At 42.9% G+C, this 25,163-nt stretch overlaps 1 protein-coding gene across 2 annotated transcripts in view; it reads left to right on the top strand.

Moving 5' to 3' along the window:
• The window catches only part of LOC129823004 (TGF-beta receptor type-1-like), an 81,820-nt gene that overhangs the window by 13,468 nt on the left and 43,189 nt on the right, over window positions 1-25,163 (top strand). For both annotated transcript variants that reach the window (XM_055881656.1, XM_055881655.1), the window contains exon 2: window positions 17,861-18,109. In XM_055881656.1, the coding sequence (XP_055737631.1) occupies window positions 17,861-18,109 (249 nt within the window). The remainder of the gene's footprint in view (window positions 1-17,860; window positions 18,110-25,163) is intronic.

The raw sequence follows: 25,163 nt of genomic DNA, 5'->3' as shown, positions 1-25,163 counted from the left end.
AAGCAGGTTTTCATCATGGATCTCTCTGTACTTTGCTCCGTTCATCTTTCCCTCAATCCTGACTAGTCTCCCAGTCCCTGCCGCTGAAAAACTTCCCCACAGCATGATGCTGCCACCACCATGCTTCACTGTAGGGATGGTGACAGGTTTCCTCCCAGACATGATATGTCATACAGGCCAAAGAATTCAATCCTGGTTTCATCAGACCAGAGAATCTTGTTTCTCATGGTCTGAAAGTTCTTTAGGTGCTTTTTTGGCAAACTCCAAGTCGGCTGTCGTGCCTTTGAAGCCACTCCTCAGTAAGTCTACCTAATGTTCCAGGCAGCCTGTAACCAGCCGCTCGCTCTCTCTCGGTCAAGGCCAGCATTCTTTTAGCCTCAAATCTCTTCGTCCACCTGCCTATGTTCTGGCCTAGTTGCCTTAGTGGTATTAAGGCATGGTGGATGTCCGTTCCGTCTACCCAGTAGTGACAGCTGAGACAGTGAGCTGTACCCTGTGTGCCAGCAGCCTCTCTAAGTATGCTGTTTTAAAGATTCACTTTTTTTCCCCCTCCACCCAGAACCAGAGTCTGTCTCCTCTCTTGGGATAGAGGATGTGAGCCCTCGCTTCCTTATTGGGATGCAAAACTACATTTCCGCTGGAGCATCCATAAGTGATTAGGTGTGATATGCCTGGGCTGGTACACAGTGTCCCTGATCTGGAGGGCAGGCGGTGGGCTGATTCGTAGAGCAACGCACCGCCATGCCCCAATGGGCACTCTGTTGCTACTACCCCTTCCCAGCGTACCTACCGAATCCTTAACGCACCTATCCAATCAGGGTTGTGTGAAGCCCCCAGTGCTCTGAGCACATTTATTTTGTTGTTTTGGGTAATTCCGCAGTAATGGAATTACGCTTTGACTCTGATTTTTCACTTTAAAATGTCTGCCAAACAAAAAACACAATGGGAATTACACAATGGGTTCTTGATAGATAGGGCGACAGGTAGCCTAGTGGTTAGAGCGTTGGGTCAGTAACCGAAAGGTCGCCGGTTCGAATACCTGAGCCGTCAACGGGAAAAATCTCTCTGTGCCATTTGAGCAAGGCACTTAGCCCTAATTTGCTACAGGGGTGCCATACTACTATGGCTGAATCTGTAAAACACATTTTTCTGCACCTATCCGGTGTATGGCACAATATATTTTTTATCTGTACTTTATAGAAATGCATAATTATGGATATCATTCTCCTTGGTGATGTATCCTGAATAGGTACACAAAGGTAGAAATATGCAATTATCCTTCTTTTGCATATTTGGATATTTGGACAAATATTGATCCAGGAGGGGGTTCTCTGCGGTTACTAAGCGATGCTTGATTTTGGAAGAAGCTAACCTACTTAGCTAGATAGCTAACTAGCTACAAAATTAGCAAACCAAATGCAGAACTGCAGAGCTTTTTAGCACATTTTAGTCAGATAACTTAATAGTTGTTATAAGATATCTAGCTGGCAAATATTTTACTTGTTAATTCCATACTGTAATCTATGCAACATAGATTCTATGCAAATCTATGCAACATAGATTTGGGGAGCTAACATGATGCATCCCAGACTCCCAGTGCAGGCTAAGTGGAGCAGGCATGGTGTGCGCTATACTAGGTGGTTGGCTGTGCTGATACAGGCTTGATCCGTGAGACACATTTGACAGAAGTACCGAAAGTAAAAATTCTAGTACCGAACTGTTTTTCATGTTTTAGAAGTCCGAAGTTTTGGTATACCGTGCAAACTATTCTGCGGTAACATAGACTCTTTACAACGTGATAAAACTTAGTTGCACCTTGCTAACACAACCAAGGTGTTGTATCAAACAAGTCTTTGGTTGTCTAGGAACCCCCCCCCCCCCCCCCCCCCCCTTCCCTGCAGCAGTACATGCAGTCAGAAGCTGTCACAGCCCTAGGTAGTAGTGTGAATTACTCATCAGCCCAGATGTGCCTTCTATACAGATTCATGCTGAGCGGATGCCCTGTCTGTTGATCTCAACGTAATCCCAACCAGCCATGCATGTTCACAACACAGCCTTCCTCGTGTCCATCTGGCAGTTGTTAATTTGATTCCGCTAAATACTTTCCCAGACTGTTGCCTCTGCTAATGATTAGCAGTGCTTGTCTTTTTAACTGGAGGTTCCTGAAGGCGGGATAAGGGGGCCCTGGGACACAGAAGGATGTGGGGGGAACATAGAACGACGTACCTTCTCTACTTTTTACGCATCAGTTTCTCATAGTTGTTCTGTTGTACCCTGAAACAGTCTATGCACACGCTGCTGCCCCTGACAACGTGGTTTTACCAATCAGAATGGGATATTAAATCCTGGCCTCGGTGCAAATGTAAATTATGCGTCGGAACTTCAGACTTAGATTAGACCAAATTCATTTCATGCCCCCCTCCGCTAGAGTGTTGACCCGAGCGCCCGGGCTTGTCGCTAGTTCTAGCCTATTTGTTCCCCACTCTTGTTACTTTGTCACACTGTTACAAGAGGCAAGGGGGTGAGATTTTACCTCCCTAACTGCATACTGACAGCTATGCAATGTTCGTGCGTTGCCTGGTTACGGCATGCTGGTGAAAATTGTGTAGTGTTTAATGGATTAAAGGCTGTGGCTCGAGGCTCTGTGTGCTCTAGGCGCTTGGCACTGGACTAGTGTGGGTAGTAGCGTGGCTGGGGCACACGGGGCAGGGCAGCGTGTCACCAGACCTCAACCTCCCTCACCTCTTTCCTCCTCTTGGGTTAGGATGAGACCCCACTGGAATACTGGAGGCTGATAGCTGAAAACAACCTCTTCTTCTCCTCAAATCCCCCCCCCCCCCTGCTCCTCTTCTACCCTCTTCCTCCTCCCTCTCTATCTATCTCCCTTTCTATGTTGGTCCCAGAAAGCCTTCTCTTGGCACCGCCTCCATGCCAGGATGGCCTCAGTGACATAACGTGGATATACACATTTACACTCTTCTGGTCTCCTGCTCTTTCTCCGTCTTCCTCTCCTTCAAACCCTAGCTCGGCAGTCAATCAGATGTGGATTGTGGAAGGCCCTCTTCCAACTCCCTCTCTCTCTGCTCTGGTTAAGGCTGTGTGATATGGCCTAAAAGGATATCTAGATTTTATTTATTACTTTTCTAAATAAGCTTTGTTGCACAATTTAAAGGTCAATGCACTACATTTCAAACAGTCAGTAATCTATTGAATACAGGGCTTGTAAAATTATACCTAAGCTGAATATAAGCCTTTTAACCATAAAACCCACTAATAATATAACTATTTTATCAAAATAGGTTCACCTGCTTTTTTTTTGCAATAATACATGAAGTTTGTTGATAAAAATGGCCTTTTTTTTTACAGATGTAACCAGAACCATTAGTGCTAAGTGAATAGTGCTTTAAAAAAAAAGTATGTTCGGTTTCATTTCAATTATTAAAAATTAATCAATAATAATCAATCGATTTGCAGTTTAGATATTTTTTTATTTTATTAAACATTAAATTCACTATGCATTATGTAGGTTGAATGTATTAACACAGAATAAAAGTCCCATGATGGTATTGACTGCCCATGACTGCTGATCACTTAACCATCATTTATTCATATTACTTTACGATTTCATTCCAAGTCATCACATCTTTGTAGAGCTGCTGCCTGACAAAATCACTATTTTAGTAGTTCTTCAAGGTAAATAAGACCTTGTTTTATGACTGCTGAATACCAACTATCAGTCACTTAGATCGTGTATTTTCAGTTTCAAGATACATCGGGGAGAAACTGCTATTTATCCCGTCTTGATCACTCATTCTTCTGTCTCTTACATCGCAGGCGTAAAAGAAACACATGCCGGACATGTTTAGACGCGCAATGGATTATGGTCATTGTAGTTAACTACGTAGAACATTGGCCTGTTGGAAATTTAACACCCTACTACATCGCACAGTTCGGGCATATGATCTGATTGCGCTACATTTTCTCTAGAGATCAATGTGTGCATTGAGCTCACGGAAAACAAAACTGAACAAAATGGAATTCAAATAATTGAACAGACATATGTCAATTCGAAAAAAGAAAAAAAAACTGAAATAGAACAAACATTTCGGTTAATCGCTCAGCATTAAGAACCATGCACAATGCATATCCACTGATAATGACAAACTTCTGGTAGCAGGCATTCTAGAATATGAACACAGGTCTCATAAACAATCTCTCAAGCACAAGTCCACGTGAGTAGCCAGCTAAACTTTGTATTTAAAGTCTAGCCAATGTTAGCAGTTGATGTTACTCTTCAATCAACACAAACCCCAAATCAAATCAGGGTGGAGGCAAATTAGGTTTATTCAAAGCAGACAAATCATCCTTGGAAGTAGATGGTAGATGTTCATGCTCCCCTGTCCTCTGTGATTCTCTCCAGTGAACAAAGGGACAGGATGTAGTTTATAACCAAGCCCTAGCCTGTGGTTGACCAATTAGAATTCCGTGCAATAAAACTGGGCCAATGGCCAAATAACAAGTATCCTATTTCAGGCTCAATGTATAGACAAATTCCTCTCATGGCTCTGACTCATCGCTCATTTAATTCCCTATTGCAGAAAAATCTCTATTTTCATTGATCGTTAGTACTCCATTGACTATTAATCCTCTTGACCTTTAGTCCTGTATTGACCTCTCGTCCTCTGTCTCTGCGTTGTGTATTTATCTTCAAAATATTCTTATACCAACTTGGATCTATATGCTTGCTAACAAGGTAGAACAGTTGAACTGTTATGAATACACCCTCCTGCCCGTCTTCAACTGTTTGGAACAACACGGCCTGTTCATTTGGTTTAGATGTTGAAATCCAAGTGGCCTACCTGGATAAGATTATGCTTATTTCTCAGAATGAGAACGAGTTGTCAATTCCTTATGTAAATTGATATTTTTATGCTTTCTTGCACATTTTATGAAACACAGGCTAAACAGTCTGGGGGCTAAAATGCTGCTAGCAACATTAATAATCCACAGTGATGTTCATTGATACTCCCGTTTTAGTAGGCTCTGTTCTAAATGTTGGGAGTTAAGAAAGGTTACGGTCTCCTCTATTACAGTAAAATAATGTGTCCATATAACCACTTTTTTAAATGTCGGACCAAACCTCAAATGTAAATAGCGAGTTGAAACTGCTTGTTGTCCGAGAGGAAGAAGTGATCTGTCATCTCGTTGTTGTTGTGAGTGGCAGGGGGAGGGGCTTGGTGTCTGTGCGAATGGTAGGCGTGGGCGGTATACAGTCCATTCGGAAGGTATTCAGACCCCTTGACTTTTTCCATATTTTGTTACGGTACAGCCTTATTTTTAAATAAATGAGGGGGACATTTTTTTTTTTACATCTACACACAAGTATTAAAAATGAACTGATATCACATTTCCATATAGGCCGTCATTGTAAATAAGAATTTGTTCTTAACTGACTTGCCTAGATAAACAAAGGTTGCACATAAGTATTCAGACCCTTTTACTCAGTACTTGAAGCATTTTTGGCAGCGATTTACAGCTCTGAGTCTTCTTGGGTATTAAGCTACAAGCTTGGCAAACCTGTATTTGGGAGTTTCTCTCATTCTCTGCAGATCCTCTCAAGTTCTGTCAGGTTGGATGGGGAGCGTTGCTGCACAGCTATTTTCAGGTCTCTCTCTCGAGATGTTCCATCGGGTTCAAGTCCTGGCCCTGGCTGGGCCACTCAAGGACATTCAGAGACTTGTTCAGAAGCCACTTCTGCATTGTCTTGGCTGTGTGCTTAGGTTTGTTGTTTGGTTGGAAGGTGAACCTTTGCCCCAGTCTGAGGTCCTGAGCTCTCTGGAGCAGGTTTTCATCAAGGGTCTCTGTACTTTGCTCCGCTCATCTTTCCCTCAATCCTGACTAGTCTCCCATTCCCTGCCGCTGAAAAACATCCCCACGGCAGGTGAGTCCAGCTGTGTATTGACGGGTCGCAGTTTATATTGAAAGTCAAGTCTTTTTTGTTGTTGTTGTTTCAATTAGTGATCAAGGACGTGCAACTATAGTTTTCCTTCACAAAAAAATACATTAGTGCAACAAATTCGGCAGAAAATAGCTTCATTTTCATCAGATGACAACAGAAGTGCAACGCTATTTGGCTAACAGCCACACAAGTAAATTAGCTTACAATGAAAGGCAAGATCTTTTCTTGCAAAAACAACACATGGCCACCATATTTCTGTTTAATCATATAAAGAATTTAGCCAACTAAATTTCCTAATGTTTTGCTTAAAATGAATCTTGCATTTTACTAGAGAAAAGTAGTCTGGCTACACCGAGAAAAGTACAGGGAAAAAGTAGCTACACATCAGTTAGAACGCTGTCTGCTGATAGAATGGCTGTTTGAATTTTCATCTGAGTGGAGAACTTCAACTGAGGCACAAAATGTGTCTGATGCCGAGCAGAAATTACATTAAGAAGCATTTCAGATCTGTGTTTACAAATCGCATTAAGATATTTCTTTATGAGTTCGTCTTTTTTTCCGACGTGAGAAATTACGAATTCTGCTTTAACGCGACACCTACGTTTAAGATGCTACTTATCTTAGTAAGTGGCTGAATTAATAAGGTGACGGGGCATCATATTGTGTTTAGCTTTCTGCTGTGTTTGAGAAGTCAAAGCCCTTTTGGATGAGTTATTTTTTACCGCTGCCACTTCTATCTTATGATTTCCTTGCAGTTTTTCTCCTCTCCGTTCTCGGCCCGTCTGCTCCTCCCCCATCTTCTGCGAGCAGAGCAGGCAGATCCGTTGCCCTAGCGACTCCAGACTCCACACAGACACAGTGTATACACATGTTGCTCCAGAGCCAGTACTGTTCTTCCTCAGACAAGCATGTGTCAAGACTTTGTTCATTTGTAAAATGTCTCTCATTCACATTCACTTGTAAATGTCCAAACTCACCAAAAATTACTTTTGATAGCTCCTACCTAATATATTTATAACTTTATGAGCTGGATTGCCTGTCTTTGCAATTTGTTTTATTTTTGTTTGAAGGATGGTATGACGATATTAAAATCTGCATTCCGCCCAACCCTAGCGAGTGGAATGTTGCACACCGCCCTTACGGAGGCGAGACCAAAAAGACAGTCATAAGAACTGAAAAAATATAAACTGCTCGGTTCTTGCGATACGGGCATTTGGAACGTCGCGCTAAGACATGAATGCAAATGAATTCTATATACCACCCTAATATGGTCTGTGTTCTTTGCCTCTGAAGTCTTCTCTCCCCCTTGTTTTCTTCTACGCTGAGGTTCTCTCAGACTCCCCCTGGTTCCCGCCCCTTTCTGTTCCCTTGTAGTGAATCATCTTGGAAGATGTTTGATGCTATTGTCATTGACCATGTGCCTGTTGTCTCGGGTCATTACACATCTGGCATAGTTTATTATCATTTTTTGTTGATTTGGTGATCTTAAATATGTTAACATTTTAGTTATTGACATTGAATACATTTGGAAGGGCTTTCTTTGTGAAAGTGACAATGTCCTAACCTTATTTTCAGAAAAAAAAAAAGAGATGTAAACAAAAAAACAACAACATTTTCTCTGATCTGTCTTCGAGACTAGTTGGCACAGTATCTAGCTTCCATGTTGCAGCCCTGTTCTGTTCCTCTGACATGCTGCCTGGTCCATTAGCGACACAACGAGGGAGGGACAATTTGACCCGTCAGCACAAAAGCCAACCCCCCCCCCCCCCCCCCTCCTAAGGAAATATAAATAACATGTGGCTGGCCACTGCACCATACACAGCTAAGGGTGGGAGGAAAAAAGGGAGCGAGATGGAGAGGCCACTGCCCGGCATACAGCCAAGAGGCCGCCACGACTGAGGGCAAGGAGACGAGGAAGGAAGAGCAAGGAGACGAGGATGAAGAGAGGATATCAGTCGAAGGGATTGCTGCCTGCCAGGTGGCGGGTCGAGCAGGGCTCAGTCAGGCATGAATGAGTCCCTGCCTGGCAGGCCCAAGCTGCTCTACTCTACTCTGTCAGTGCAGCTAAGGACCTAGAGTGGTGCTGTAGTGGAAGAATGAGAGGGGATACTCGCGACTTGGCAAGCGTGGGAGCCTGGCGTGTTGATTCAATTTTGGCATTGTCTGGATGGATGGCTATATATTTGCTTCTCACAAGAGAGAGTCACGTCTTCCCTGTGGCGATCTCCAGGTTGAAGCATTCTCACAGAAGTCACTGGGATCACTGACGCCAGGAGAGGTGTGACGACGAATGAAAACTTTAATTGACTAAATGGATGTTACTGTGTGAGTTAAAATGGTCATGTTTGGATTGTTTCAAGAGTTCATGAAGAGCTATGAATGTTGATGTGTTTCATTGTACTGGATGGATGGATGTATTTTTTTTCTTTTTCCGTGTCAAATCGCCAATTGGCATCCCATCCCTTATGCGATTAATTGACACAAAGTGAATTATTGTAATGTTTGTTTATCTGTGTTTTTGTCCGGTTAATCATGAGTCTCCGTCTTTTACACCAACAGACTTCACATAATAACATGTTCTGCAGGTCTTGTTCAGTTTCTGCCATCATAATAATATCATCAGTATATAAAAGGATACTTAGCATATCATCATATCTTACTCCAGTATTGAACTGTTTAATTTATTTAGCTATGGATGTTGTGTTTCATTGCACTGTAAGTGCTATGGATGTTGTGTTTCATTGCAATGTAAGTGCTATGGATGTGCTACAGAGACAATATAAGTGCTATGGATGTTGTGTTTCATTGCAATGTAAGTGCTATGGATGTGCTACAGAGACAATATAAGTGCTATGGATGTTGTGTTTCATTGCAATATAAGTGCTATGGATGTGCTACAGAGACAATATAAGTGCTATGGATGTTGTGCTACAATATAAGTGCTATGGATGTTGTGCTACAATGTAAGTCCTATGGATGTTGTGCTACAATGTAAGTCCTATGGATGTTTTGTTAGAGACGCTGTGTTATTATTTTCGTCAGACATGGCTTGCTTTATTATTCAGTGGAATGTCCAATGGTAAAATGTTATTCACAATATACATATCCTATATTTATAGGTCTCTAACTGTGCATCTTTGATTGAACTTAATCATTTAATGCTAAGACATCGGTTGCAAGATATTAGCTCCTTGTCCCTTTTCCTCTTAATAACGGTAAACTTAGACGTGTGCATCTTATAATATTTGGAGTAGTGACGCAAGCCTCGCTCCCTAGGCTGTACCCACAGGATACGATTATGGGCCTGTAGCATTCACATAGTAATGGATTCGGATGGATAGAATGTAGTTTATTATTATTATTCAACATTTTTCACACATCTACATAATGGAGACCTCTCATCCTCAGTCAATGGGAATTTCCACCAACCTACATAATGGTTGGATAATATCCACCAAAACTATAAATGGTCAATTATCCAGTTGATGGGGATTTTACGCTACAGTGCTGCCCAGACCTCGGAGACTGGGCTAAATGTGGGCCCGGCCCTTAGTACCCCATCCAGACCAAGGGACTAGGCTATATCTGGGCCATGCCCTTACTACCTTACCCAGACCTAGTGGACTAGGCTATATGTGGGTCCTTACTACCTTACCCAGACCTAGGGGACTAGGCTATATGTGGGCCCTGCACTTATTACCTTACCCCTAACACCTACCCCTCTGTGTATTTTTATTTAGTGTGACTGGGACTGCCTCATTGCCACATATCCGCTGAGTGGTTTATTTTCTTTTCTCTCGACACGATTGTGATTAACAGTAGAGGGAGCCATTTTAAGAAATTAATTAGGAAATAATTCCAATTATACCTCAAGAGTTATTATTTTGTCATGAGAGCTGTTTTTACCGGCAGCTGTTGTATCTACGCAAGCCAGCAGGCGGTTGGAAGAAGTGACAGAGAGCAGGGTTTTATATATTTATTTAAATGTTTCTCCCTACTGAATTTAGTTGAATGCATTGACTGTAATTCCCTCTGTATGAGAACGTCTGCTAAACCACTTCAATGTAAATGTAGTCATCTACTTGGGTGTAGTTTGTACATGTAGCTTGTTTTATCCAGCCCAGCTCTTATATACGTGATTCAGCTGATCAAGGTCCAAGTGGTCAGGTGATGAGCTGACACACGTAATCCTCTTTAGGAACAGAAACAGACCCCCCCCCCTTCAGCCACTGTGTGTTGTTTTCACGTAGCCCTAGTCACTGTGTGTCTGATTCATTTTCCAAGCAGGCGGTGAGTCACTCCCCCCAGATCCAGAATAGGACCAGGCTGTGACTGAGACAACTTGTCCCAACCCTGACTGTCTCTGTCTGTCACACCCATCCTGCTGTTCTGGCAGACATGACAGACTAGTCTCGTCTCAACACTGTTAGCCTAAATGATTTAATCTCTCTCCTCAGTTTACCTTCTCTTCAATGATCACTGATAGGCGAACCTAGATTTCCATCGTAGTGCCTTGACATGCCATGTTGGTTCAGAGCAGTGCTGTTTAACTTCATTACAACATTTCTCATGTTTTCTGATAGGAGGGGAAGCAAGGAAGTTGAGGTCTATTGGGCTCTAGAGCCAAGGTGTCTTTCCCATGACCACAAATCTACACAAGTTGCTTACCAAGACAACAATGAATGTTCCGGAGTGGCCTAGTTACTGTTTTGACTTAAAATCTGCTTGAAAATTGTCTAGAAATGATCAACAACCAACTATACAGAAATTGAAGAATTTGTATAATAATATTGTACAATCCAGGTTTGCAAAGATCTTACATGCTGATCTGTTCTACGTGTGCAAGCATGGCAAAATACATTTACACATGCTATTTAATCATTTCATCCAAACTGCTTGCGAGGGTCTGCGTAGCCAGAGGCTAAAATAGAACTTGGTTCTATTGTTATTATATTTATCGTGGTACTTTTTACCCCCTTTTCTCCCCAATTTTGTGATCTCCAATTGGTAGTAAGTCTTGTCCCATCGCTGCAACTCCTGTACGGTCTCGGGAACGGTGAAGATCGAGAGCCAAGCGTCCTCCGAAACACGACACTGCTCGCTTAACCCAAAAGCCAGCCGCACCAATGTATTGGCGAAACACCGTGTCAGCGTGCATGTGCACGGAGTTGCTAGAGTGCGATGGGACAAGGACGTCCCGGCCGGCTCCCCTAACCTGGACGACACTGGGCCAATTGTGCGCTGCATCATGGGTCTCCCCGTCGCTGGATCTTTGTACATAAAAAAATCGACAAAGTTCCCAAAAAAAGTACCTTGTTCATTTCAGGTAAAATAACAACCAAATGTTTAATATCCCAGGATAAATTAGCTAGCAACAGCAAGCGAGATACAGTTGAAGTCGGAAGTTTACATACACTTAGGTTGGAGTCGTTAAAACTCGTTTTATCAACCACTCTACAAATTTCTTGTTAAATAAACAGTGTCTTGGCAAGTCGATTAGGACATCTACTTTGTGCATGACACAAGTCATTTTTCCAACAATTGTTTACAGACAGATTATTCACAATCACAATTCCAGTGGGTCAGAAGTTTACATACATTAAGTTGACTATGCCTTTATACTTAATGGAAAATTCCAGATAATGATGTCATGGCTTTAGAAGCTTTTGATAGGCTAATTGACATCATTTGAGTCAGTTGGAGGTGTACCTGTGGATGTATTTCAAGGCCTACCTTCAAACTCAGTGCCTCTTTGCTTGACATCATGGGGAAATCAAAAGAAATCAGCCAAGACCTCATAAAAAATATTGGAGACCTCAAGTCTGGTTCATCCTTGGGAGCAATTTCCAAACGCCTGAAGGTACCACATTCATCTGTACAAACAATAGTACGCAGGTATAAACACATGGGGCCACACAGCCGTCATACCGCTCAGGAAGGAGATGTGTTCTTTCTCCTAGAGATGAACGTACTTTGGTGCGAAATGTGCAAATCAATCCCAGAACAACAGCAAAGGAGAGGAAACAGCAAGATGCTGGAGGAAACCGGTACAAAAGTATCAATATCTACAGTTAAACGAGTCCTATATCGAAATAACCTGAAAGGCCGCGCGGCAAGGAAGAAGCCACTGCTCCAAAACCGCCATTAAAAAAATCCAGACTACAGTTTGCAACTGTACATGGAGACAAAGATTGTACTTTTTGGAGAAATGTCCTCTGGTCTGATGAAACAAAAATAGAACTGTTTGGCCATAATGCCCATCTTCATGTTTGGAGGAAAAAGGGGGAAGCTTGCAAGCCGAAGAACACCATCCCAACCCTGAAGCACGGGGGTGGCAGCAACTTGTTGTGGAAGGCCACCCTCCGTGTCCTGATCGCGTCAGCAAACTTTGTGGAAATTAATATTTGTGTCATTCTCAAAACTTATGGCCACGACTGTATTGTAACAGGCCCACTACGGTTACTGAAGTCTAATTTGGAGATATATTACATATGGCCTTTCCAGCCACCGTGCTTCTACACCTGCATTGCTTGCTGTTTGGGGTTTTAGGCTGGGTTTCGGTAGAGCACTTTTGAGATATCAGCTGATGTAAGAAGGGCTTTATAAATATATTTGATTTGATATTTGGTTGTTTTTGCTGCACAACATTTTTGAAGTTGTCCCTTTTCAGGTTTAGTATTTGTGACTGCTAAATGCTAACTCCCATTTGTATAAGCTGGTAGCATATAGCTAGCATCGAGAAATCAGTGGGGGGTGGTAAGGTTGTTTTTAACTAATGCAGTTGATTGGTGACGATGACAGTAACATTTTTGGGGTATTTACTATGGGTCCACATTAGCTGTTGCCAAGGCAGCAGCTACTCTTCCTGGGGTCCAAACACATTAAGGCACGTTCATTGTTTTATATGTTATGTTTTTAAAATTGAATAAACTGCCTTCATTTTGCTGGACCCCAGGAAGAGAAGCTGCTGCCTTGGCAACAGCTAATGGGGAGCCATAGTAAATACAAAATATAAAACAGTAATCATATAACACTATTACACCCCTACATATCTACAATACAAAATGTATAATTAAAATATCATTTTACTCATATTTTTACCTCAACATATAGTGTGAAACAATAGCTTAAATATAGACTTGTTTTCCTGGGGTGCAATGAGGAGACTCGGGATCTTTCCCCCACACATTTCCATGGCATTTCTATTGTTTTGGTTGAGTTTCCTTGACCACTGTACCGCAACTGCACTGAGAGTGGAAAAACATGAGGAACACCTGCTCTTTCCATGACACAGACTGACCATGTGAATTCAGGTCAAAGACATGATCCCTTATTGGTGTCACCTGTTAAATCCACTTTAATCAAGTTAAAAGTTTTTAATGTCGCATGCACAAGTACAGTGAAATGACTTTCTTGCAATCAGTGATTGGGGAGGAGACCGGTTAAATGACTGTATAGATCCCCCCCCCCCCCCCTTTCGACTGACAACCATACCATTAGACTAGGAATAAAAGACGGTAGGAGTAGACTCTATGACTCTATGTAAACTGGAAATCATATATCCTGAGGCTGTGTTTGTTGTAGCTGGGGATTTTAACAAGGCATATTTGAGAACCAGGCTACATAAATTCTATCAGCATATTGATTGCACGGCACATAGGGGTGATACTCTTGACCACTGCTACTCTAACTTCTGCGATGTATACAATACCCTCCCTTCGGAAAATCCGACCACGGCGCCATCTTACTCCTACCGTCTTTATAGGCAGAAACTCAAACAGGAGGTAGCAGCGACGAGAACCATTCAACGCTGGTTTGAGCAATCGGAAGCCACACTTCGCGATTGTTTTGATCACGCGGACTGGAATATGTTCCGGTGAGCCTCCGAGAATAACATCGACCTATACACTGACTCGGTGAGTGAGTTTATAAAGAAGTGCATTGGAGATGTTGTACCCACTGTGACTAAAACCTACCCTAACCAGAAACCGTGGATGAATGGTGGTATTCGAGCAAAACTGAAAGTGCGAAACACCACATTTAACCATGGAAAGGGGTCTAGAAATTTGGCTGAATATGAACAGTGTAGTTATGCCCTCTGCAAGGCAATCAAAGAAGCGAAATGCAGGTACACGGACAAGGTGGAGTCGCAATTCGACGGCTCAGACACGAGACGTATGTGGCAGGGTCTACAGGAAATCACAAACTACAAAAAGAAAACCAGCCACGTCACGGATACTGACGACTTGCTTCCAGACAAACTAAACACCTTTGCCTGCTTTGAGGATAATACAGTGCCACCGTCGTGGCTCGCTAACAAGGACTGCACACACCCCTCTCCTTCTCAGTGGCTGACGCGAATAAAACATCTAAACGTGTTAACCCTCGCAAGTCTGCTGGCCCAGACGGTATCCCTAGCCACGTCCTCAGAGTATGCGCAGACCAGCTGGCTGGTGTGTATACAGACCTATTCAATTGCTCCCTATCCCAGTCCCCACATGTTTCAAGATGGCTACCATTGTTCCTGTACCCAAGAAGGCAAAGATAACTGAACTAAATGACTACCGCCTCGTAGCCATGGACACTAACAGCTTACAGACGGTAGGCAAGGTCACAGTTATGACAATTGGGACACTAAAGAGGCCATTCTACTGACTCTGAAAAACACAAAAAGAAAGATGCCCAGGGTCCCTGCTCATCTGCGTGAACGTGACTTCGGCATGCTGCAAGGAGGCATGAGGACTGCAGATGATGCCAGGGCAATAAATGGCAATGTCCGTACTGTGAGACGCCTAAGACCCGCGCTACAGGGAGAGAGGACGGACAGCTGATCGTCCTCGCAGTGGTAGAAAACATGTAACAACACCCGCACAGGATCGGTACATCCGAATATCACACCTGCAGGACAAGTACAGGATGGCAACAACACCTGAGTTACACCAGGAACGCACGAGAGTTGAAAGAGGCTGGACTGAAGGCTTGTAGGCCTGTCTTAAGGCAGGTCCTCACCAGACATCACCGGCAACAACGTTGCATATGGGCACAAACCCTGGCAAAAAGTGCTCTTCACTGACGAGTCACGATTTTGTCTCACCAGAGGTCATGGTCGGATTCATGTTTATCATCGAAGGAATGAGCGTTACACCGAGGCCTGTTCTCTGGAGCGGGATCGATTTGGAGGGTCCGTCATGGTCTTGGGGCAGTGTGTCACAGCATCATCGGATTGAGCTTGTCATTGCAGGCGATCTCAAGGCTGTGCGTTACAGGAAAGACGTCCTCCTACCTCGTGGTACCCTTCCTGCAGGCTCATCTTGACATGACACTCCAGAATGACAATACCACCAGCCATACTGCTCGTTCTGTGCGTGATTTCCTGCAAGATAGGAATGTCATTGTTCTGCCATGGCCAGCGAAGAGCACGGATCTCAATCCCATTGAGCACGCCTGGGACCTGTTGGATCGGAGGGTGAGGGCTAATACCATTCCCCCCAGAAATGTCTGGCAAATCTGTTGCAGTCCATGAGGAGGAGATACACTTCAGTACTTAATGCAGCTGGTGGCCACACCAGATACTGACTTACTTTTGATTTTGACCCCCCCCCCCCATTTGTTCAGGGACACATTATTCAATTTCTGTTAGTCACATGTCTGTGGAACCTGTTGTTTGTCTCAGTTGTGGAATCTTGTTTTGTTCATACAAATATTTACACGTTAAATTTGCTGAAAATAAACGCAGTTGACAGTGAGGATGTTTCTTTTTTTGCGGAGTTTACATATTTGTACATATTCTCATTCACCCCTTTTTAGATTTGTTTGTATTAGGTAGTTGTTGGGGAATTGTTAGATATTACTGCACTGTTGGAACTAGAAGCACAATCATTTCGCTACACTCGCATTAACATCTGCTAACCATGTGTATGTGACCAATAAAGTTTGATTTTTGAACCTTTAGCGGAGGTGAAGAGACGTTTTTCATCTGCAAGTGCCCTGGCTGCAAAAAGGCTGAGCAAGAAGGAAGCTGGCTTAGAGGCAGTGAGACCACAGGTGGTGAGGTGGATCACCTTGGAGACGAACTAGCGTTGTTGTTGACTTGTTGTTTATTGTTGTTTTTGTGTTGCACTGTAGCTATTCATCTGTTGCTTTTAGCCTAACTCACTCGGAACACGCATCGTACACACACACACACACGCTGTTATGTGAAATTGCAATCTGGTATTTTATCAAGTGCTTTGTTGAGTTTCTTTTTGTGGGGAAGAAATCATTCCGGAGTAATTTTTTGGTTGGTATTAATTAGAGGTCGACCGATTTTATGATTTTAGATCGCCGATACCGATTATTGGAGGACCAAAGAAAGACGATTTACCAATTTTATATATATATATTTAAAAAAATATATTTTATATACATTTGTAATAATGACAATTACAACAATACTGAATGAACAATGAACACTTTAATTTTAACTTAATACATAAATAAAATCTATTTAGTCTCAAATAAATAATGGAACATGTTCAATTTGGTTTAAATTATGCAAAAACACAGTGCTGGAGAAGAAAGTAAAAGTGCAATATGTGCCATGTAAAAAAGCTAATGTTTAAGTTCCTTGCTCAGAACATGAGAAGATATGAAAGCTGGTGGTTCCTTTTAACATGAGTCTTCAATATTCCCAGTTAAGAAGTTTTAGGTTGTAGTTATTATAGGACTATTTCTCTCTATTCCATTTGTATTTCATATTCCTTTGACTATTGGATGTTCTTATCGGCACTATAGTATTGACAGCCTAATCTCCGGAGTTGATAGGCTTGAAGTCATAAACAGAGCTGTGCTTCAAGCATTACTAAGAGCTGCTGGCAAATGCAGGAAAGTGCTGTTTGAATGAATGCTTACGAGCTTGCTGCTGCCCACCATTGCTCAGTCAGATTGCTCTATCAAATCATAGACCTAATTATAATATAATAAACACACAGAAATACGAGCCTTTGGTCATTAATATGGTCAAATCCAGAAACTATAATTTCAAAAACTAAACGTTTATTCTTTTAGTGAAATATGGAGCCGCTCCGTATTTTATCGAACGGGCGGCAACCCTAAGTCTAAATATTGCTGTTACATTGCACAACCTTCAATGTTATGTCATAAGTATGTAAAATTCTGGCAAATTAATTACGGTCTTTGTTAGGAAGAAATGGTCTTCACACAGTTCGCAACGAGCCAGGCGGCCCAAACTGCTGCATATACCCTGACTCTGCTTGCACTGAACGCAAGACAAGTGACACAATTTCCCTAGTTAATATTGCCTGCTAACATGAAATTCTGTAAACTAAATATGCAGGTTTAAAAAAATATATATACTTGTGTATTGATTTTAAGAAAGGCATGGTGTTTATGGTTAGGTTAGCAACGATTGTGCAGTTTTTTTCGCGAATGTGCTTTTGTTAAATCATCACCCGTTTGGCGAAGTAGGCTGTGATTTGATGATAAATTAACAGGCACCGCATTGATTATATGCAACGCAGGACAAGCTAGTTAACCTAGTAATATCATCAACCATGTGTAGTTAACTAGTGATTGTGAAGATTTATTGTTTTAAATAAGATAAGTTTAATGCTAGCTAGCAATTTACCTTGGCTCTTTGATGCACTCGTGTAGCAGGTGGTCAGCTTGCCATGCAGTCTCCTCGTGGACTGCAATGTAATCGGCGTCCAAAAATGGCGATGACCGATTTTGTTATGAAAACTTGAAATCGGCCCTAATTAATCGTTCATTACGATTAATCGGTTGACCTCTAGTATTAATCTCTCTCCTTTGTCCTCTCTCTTGTTCCCTCCACTGCTTTCTCTATCTCTCGCTCTTTCTCTCTCTACCTGAATCTCTGTTCCATCACTCTTCTCCCTCCAGCCCTGCAGTGCTATTGCCAGCGCTGCGCCAACTCTACGTGCACCACGGACGGCCTGTGCTTTGTAACGGTCATGAAGTCTGGCAGCCGGCTCACCACCGAGCGCAGCATGTGCGTGCACGAGAGCGAGCTGATCCCGCGCGACCGCCCCTTCATCTGCGCGCCCTCCACCAAGGACGACACGGGCATCTACCCAATGTGCTGCGCCTCCGACTGGTGCAACAAGAACCCCAACCTCAGCGTCTTCCCAGGTCTGTCCCCATTTCTCACTGTCAGTCAGTCCCTTTTCTCATGGTTGCATCTCAATAGAGCAGAGAGCTGACCCCTAATAAGTAACTTAGTGCAGTTAGCCAGTCCCTGTACCAACGTAATGCAGTTAGCCAGTCCCTGTACCAACGTAGTGCAGTTAGCCAGTCCCTGTACCAACGTAATGCAGTTAGCCAGTCCCTGTACCAACGTAGTGCAGTTAGCCAGTCCCTGTACCAACGTAGTGCAGTTAGCCAGTCCCTATACCAACGTAGTGCAGTTTGCCTGTCCCTATACCAACGTAGTGCAGTTAGCCAGTCCCTGTACCAACGTAGTGCAGTTAGCCAGTCCCTATACCAACGTAGTGCAGTTAGCCTGTCCCTGTACCAACGTAATGCAGTTAGCCAGTCCCTGTACCAACGTAGTGCAGTTAGCCAGTCCCTGTACCAACGCAGTGCAGTTAGCCAGTCCCTATACCAACGCAGTGCAGTTTGCCAGTCCCTGTACCAACGTAGTGCAGTTAGCCAGTCCCTGTACCAACGTAGTGCAGTTAGCCAGTCCCTGTACCAACGTAGTGCAGTTAGCCAGTCCCTGTACCAACGTAGTGCAGTTTGACAGTCCTTATACCAACGTAGTGCAGTTTGCCAGTCCCTATACCAACGTAGTGCAGTTTGCCAGTCCCTATACCAACGTAGTGCAGTTTGCCAGTCCCTATACCAACGTAGTGCGGTTTGACAGTCCCTGTACCAACGTAGTGCGGTTTGCCTGTCCCTATACCAACGTAGTGCAGTTTGCCTGTCCCTATACCAACGTAGTGCGGTTTGACAGTCCCTATACCAACGTAGTGCGGTTAGCCAGTCCCTGTACCAACGTAGTGCAGTTTGCCTGTCCCTATACCAACGTAGTGCAGTTAGCCTGTCCCTGTACCAACGTAGTGCAGTTTGCCAGTCCCTGTACCAACGTAGTGCAGTTTGCCTGTCCCTATACCAACGTAATGCAGTTTGCCAGTCCCTATTACGAATGCATTATCTGTTGTATTCTGGTCCAGCTAAGTTGCTGCAGTTATCAGGAGTGGCCTGCTATCTATGGCAATTCAATGACGATAGAAACAACCGATTGGAATGATGTTCATTGCTCTTTGAGAGTAGTCTGAGTGAGGTGCTTTATGGTTACCTAACTGCTCCATTACTGGAATGATCTCTGCATCCTTATCCCTGATTGGTGTATCTATAAATATTGAGCTAATTTCGTCACGAATGTTCATGTTCAAGGTTGATTCATTTGGTTTTAGATTCACTTTTGTATTCAAGCCACGGGACAATTGTGTGGTTCAGTTGGGAGGCAGATATATTAACCGTCCTATAAGACTGTTAATAACCCCCCCCCCCCCCCTTCGAGCATCATATACACACACACACACACACACACACACACACACACACACACACACACACACACACACACACACACACACACACACACACACACACACACACACACACACACACACACACATCCCTTATTATGTATGTAATTTCCTTGCCAGTCTTGAGTAGCCTTACCTATCAATTATAATAATCGTAGCACCCTTCTGTCTAGCCATTCCCAACTACCAGCACGATGACGACTCCATCAAAACACATCTTTTCAACTGCCCTCGGCACTGAAATCCTAGTATTAGAATTTTCACAGAAATAACCGTCTGAGAATTAGGGATATGCACGGTTATTTGTATAGCCGAACTGACGTTAGTATTCGAACACTTGTGTGAGTATTTATTTTTGTTTATTTTGACACTGAAAAGGCTTCTTTTAAAAAATATATATATATTCAAGGTATTTTAACTTTATTTAAGCAGGGAGTCACCATTGAGACCAGGGTCTCTTTCACAAGGGAGCACTACGTAAACAATTAAATACCATATTAAAACAAGTAAAATACAGCACGACCCAAATGTTCAAGAAAAATGATGACGTTCCTCAATTAGAAGGTGCCCAAACAATATATAAATAATAAAAATAATAATAAAAAATTGCCCAAATTGTACTGGAACATCCTGTTGTTGGTTCCAGCAATGAGGTGTTTTAAATTAAAACATGTATTTACCTAGTTTCGGTGGAGAACGAAGTAACCTCAAGTGTTTGTGAACGGGTTTGTGAACGGGTTGGTTAAAACAGAAATCATGCATTGTGTCGTATCTGACAGATAATTCGCAAACCACTTGCAAAGAGGCCTGATCCAGGCGTATTTCAGTCAGCCTTTGAATGAGAATGTAATGGTCAACTGTCTTGAAGGCCTTGGAAAGGTCTATCAATAAGGCAGCGCAATGTTTAAAAAATATATCCCCAGATAAGACATGAAATGTTGCTCATTAAAATTCCTAAAATTGTCGCAACGGTCTAAGGTACTGCATCGCAGTGCTTGAGGCGTCACTACAGACCAGGTTTGATCGCAGCCGACCGCGACCGGGAGACCCATGAGGCGGCGCACAATTGGCCCAGCGTCGTCCGGGTTAGGGGAGGGTTTGGCCGGCCGGGATGTCCTTCTCCCATCGCGCTCTAGCGACTCCTGTGGCGTGTCGGGCCCATGCACACTGACACGGTCACCATTTATACTGTGTTTCCTCCTACACATTGGTGCTTTGTGCGGCTGGCTTCCGGGTTAAGCGAGCAGAATGTCAAGAAGCAGTGCGGTTTGGCAGGGTTGTGTTTCGGAGGACGCATGGCTTTCGACCTTCACCTCTCCCGAGTCCCTTACAGGAGTAGCAGCGATGGGATAAGACACTAACAACCAATTGGAAACTGGGGTAAGCTTAGCATCTCTTATGCAGGCACTGGGATAATGGTCACTGAGCTTATTAAAAAGGTTTCCATTGGCAGTATACTAATGAGGGGCATTTGTTGGAATGCTATGTAAAAGGGGAGATTTATCTGGGTGTCTTAAAGTTGGGGTGAGTTGGTTTAGGTCAAATCAAACTTTATTTGACACATGCGCCGAATACAACAAGTGTAGACTTTACCGTGAAATGCTTACTTACAAGCCCTTAACTCTTCTTGAACTGCACTGTTGGTTAAGAAAATATTTACCATGCAGACTAAAATAAAAAGTAACACAATAACAATAACAATATCAAGGCTATATACAGTGGGCACCGGTACCGAGTCAGTGTGCAGGGGTACAGGCTAGTTGACGTAATCTGTACATGTAGGTGGGGGCGAAGGGACTATGCATAGGTAACAAACAAACAGTGAATAGCAGCAGTGTACCAACGGGAGGGGGGTGGTGTGTGTCAACATAAATTGTCCTGTGGGGATTTTATTAATTGTTCAGCAGTCTTATGGCTTGGGGGTAGAAGCTGTTGAGGAGCCTTTTGGTCCTAGACTTGGCGCTCCAGTACCACTTGCCGTGCGGTAGCAGAGAGAACAGACTAGGTGACTTTAGAGTCTCTGACAATTTGATGGGCTTTCCTCTATAGTTATCAGTTAGATTTGTTTCAGTATAAATATCTCATTACTTGTTTAGTGCATGTGTAATGTTAGTACACTGCATTTTCCTTCCTATTCTGTTCGGATGCAAGCTGTCCCTTTTTCAAGAACCTGAGGTCGCTCCCAAAAACAAATCTAAGTTATCAATGAAGTCCAACGCGGGGAGAGTTAAATTTTAATTTTTTTATCCAAGAGTCCAGTGCATATAGCCTGGAGAAGTGATCAACTCTAAGACCATATGTTAAGATCAGACCAATCCGCTTGCCATCAGCCTGTCTCAACTTCCTCGATTTGCCGGCAGCTTGATGTCATTAGTACCGGCATGCAGGCACCACCATTTGCTGCTCAGAGTTTTAATCTAGAATGATCTTTTAAGCTCACAAGTAATATCTCGCACCAGGAAAGCAGAATGCCTTTGCTCCGGCAACCACCACATCCCATACAATAGAACTCCCTACAATGGCCACACTAAGAGGGGGAGTTCATGGATTTTCCATGCTGTGCGGGAGCCGCGGTCTGGCTTGCGCTGGGTACTGTGGTGGGGGGAGCGTTCGGAGGGCCCTGGTGAAGGGCCGTGACGCTGCTTGATGGTCACAGGTCTTGATGAGAGGGCAGGGGGTGGGTGCGTTGGAGTGGATATCATCTCCTACCTCTAATTCTCTGGTTCTTGTCGGAGGGAAGTGTCAATACTGGACACTGGTACATATCCATGTTAGAATCACCAGCAGCCACTGCTGAGGGACTCCAGTCTCCTGGTCTATATCCATGTTAGTATTCCTAGCAGCCACTGCAGAGGGACTCCAGTCTCCTGGTCTATATCCATGTTAGAATCACCAGCAGCCACTGCAGAGGGACTCCAGTCTCGACGAGCACCTGGGATGATCCCCTTGATCGTTTAGCAGTGTGGCATCTAAATCGGCGTTCGGCTTTGAAGTGTCCTTGTTCAGAGCGAGGTGCTCATCGAGAAGCTCAATTTACTCATAGTTCTGTGGTCTGTTAGAGTTGTCTACACTTATTACAAGGTCTGTAAAATCTTCCTCTTTTTACTACCGTCGACATGTTGCAGGTCTCTAAGGTGTCCAGTGGACCCATGGAACACCCAAAATAAAACAATTAAAACAAAAGTATTACGTATATAAACAACAAACGTTCCCGAAGTGACAAGTCATGGAAGTATGTAACATTGTTACATATGAGTGTATACAGGTATCCCTCGTTTATCGCGGGGGTTACGTTCCGAAAATGACCCGCGATAAGTGAAATCCGCGAAATAGAAAACTTTTTTTTTTTTTACAATTAGCAACTATTACATGTATACAAATACAGTGACTCACGTGTAGGCCGTTTCACTGCTCTTCAGAGCGTTTCGTCGACATTATGGGTTTAGGAGATGTTCGAAATTACAAGATAATTTGGCCAACTTAATGTAAATTTGCCAAGCTGTTTTATGTACGTACACATAACTGCACGAGACGACAAAATGATAGCACAATTCGTAGCATGTTTTGATACAAGAAGCGGGAGTGAGTTTTTAGCGAATCAGAATGCAGAGCACAATGCACCAAAAAAAAAAAAAAAATGCATTATGAAAATCCGCGAAATAGCGAATCCGCGATAAGTGAACCGCGAAGTGGCGAGGGATCACTGTATACACATTTCAAATGATTCATTTAATGAAACAATCAACTTTTCAATGTAGTTTTTGTCATGTGCGCCCTATAAAAAGACGGGTAGCCGACAGGTAGCCTTAACGTGTCTATCTTGTTGTTTATTTTGGCCAATCAAAGCGGCACAAAGCTACAATGTGTAGCAAGTTAAGCGAATTGAAAGTTAGCGAAATGAGACAAGAGTAGGCTACAACAAGCAACCATCAGCTGTTTTTGTCTGAATGTGGTTGGGGAGAAAGTGCATCATGTAGCCACACTTAGCCTAGCTAGCTACCGTATAGCTACAGTATAGCTAGTTAATCTAGGCTACTCCAGTCAAGACAGGAACTGTTATATGGGATGATAAATAACATTGTGTGGGCTACAAGTCAGATAGCCGAGTTGCCTTGGCTACTGGATCTCTCTCTTCCTCCGTCGACCCGCTCCAATCTCATAGCGACCCATCTGCAGCAATAGAGCACCAGCCCCTCTCCCTCGCGCAGCAGCTCTCAGGTTAAAAATGTACGTTTAAAAAAAAAAAAAAAACACGTCTTTACAGTGAACTATTTGGTTAACTATTTAACTAACTACACTGAATAAAAAATATAAATGCAACATGTTAAGTGTTGGTTTCATGAGCTGAAATTAAAGATCCCAGTAATTTTCTATACGCACAAAAAGCTTATTTCTCAACTTTTAGCCTCAAATGTGTTTACATCCCTGTTAGTGAGCATTTCTCCTTTGGCAAGCTAATCCATCCACCTGACAGGTGTGAAATATCAAGAAGCTGATTTAAACAGCATGCTCATTACTAGGGCTGTCCCTGACAAAAAAAAAAATATATATCTTTGTCGACCAACAGACTGTTCTTTCGACCAATCAATTGGTAGAAATGTTTAGACGTGTATTTTTCCATATGTAGACATATCCTATGTATTTTAATCAAATCAACTATATTAAATGAGTTTGTCTGATGCTTTAAGCGAACTGTTTGATGAAATAACTAAGACACACACAAATGACTAGAGGGAGTAAGCCCGCAATTGATTCTATTCTGCTGGGCCTGACTTGGACTTGCTGCACTGTGTTAAAATAATACAGCGATTGACTGTGACTAGCAACCGTTCATTCTCTCTCTCTCCTCCCTGCTGCTGCGTCCACCACTGAACATTAACGTGTATCGTGCTGTCCGTGTTGCTGAAACATAATTACAGACATTTCTGACTGAAGTTCTGTTACCTTAATCCCTCCATTTGGTTTAGGATAAACATTTCCTATTCGCTCAACCCGTGGCTCCTATTTCCTATTTCCTATTCACTCTCTTTACGTGACACATGTATGTAGGGCTGACCCCATTAGGCGTTTGGTCGATTGGCTGTTGGTCGACATGAGATTTATTTTAGTTGAGCAGTGGCAAATATATATATATTTTAAATTATGGCATACGAGACACCTGTCTCATTCACGCCTCTGAATGGACTAGTCCACTGCGGAGGCCGCGGGGGCACACCAGTAGTACCTTTTATCCTTAATTACCATCATTTCTCATCTACAAAGTTTATTTGGTTATGGGAATTTGTCATTTCTGTTAATGAGTTCAATATATTATTATTATTATTATTATTACAGTCTTCATTGTAGAAGTGGACACATTATTTGCAGAGCGTACAACCTAGGGGACACTTGGTTTATTTCATTCTATTTAAGAGTTGCCCATTTATTCATTGTCTTCTGTTTGGAGCGCTCCTGTCAATCTTGTGAATGACAAGCACCTGATTTTACGCATAGAAGTAGGCCAAGGCTACCTGGACTGTGTGTAAACGTAGGCCTATAAATGTTATGATTGTCTTAACTTTCCATCACTGTGGAGCTTCTCAAAGTCATTTTTCTTCACCTCAAAAAGTAAGTAAACTAAGTCTGTTTTTTAC

The sequence above is a fragment of the Salvelinus fontinalis genome, chromosome 25 (assembly GCF_029448725.1).
Source record: "Salvelinus fontinalis isolate EN_2023a chromosome 25, ASM2944872v1, whole genome shotgun sequence".
NCBI lineage: Eukaryota > Metazoa > Chordata > Actinopteri > Salmoniformes > Salmonidae > Salvelinus > Salvelinus fontinalis.
The sequence above is the reverse complement of the archived record's forward strand: the minus strand, read 5'-3'. Positions and strand labels throughout refer to the sequence as shown.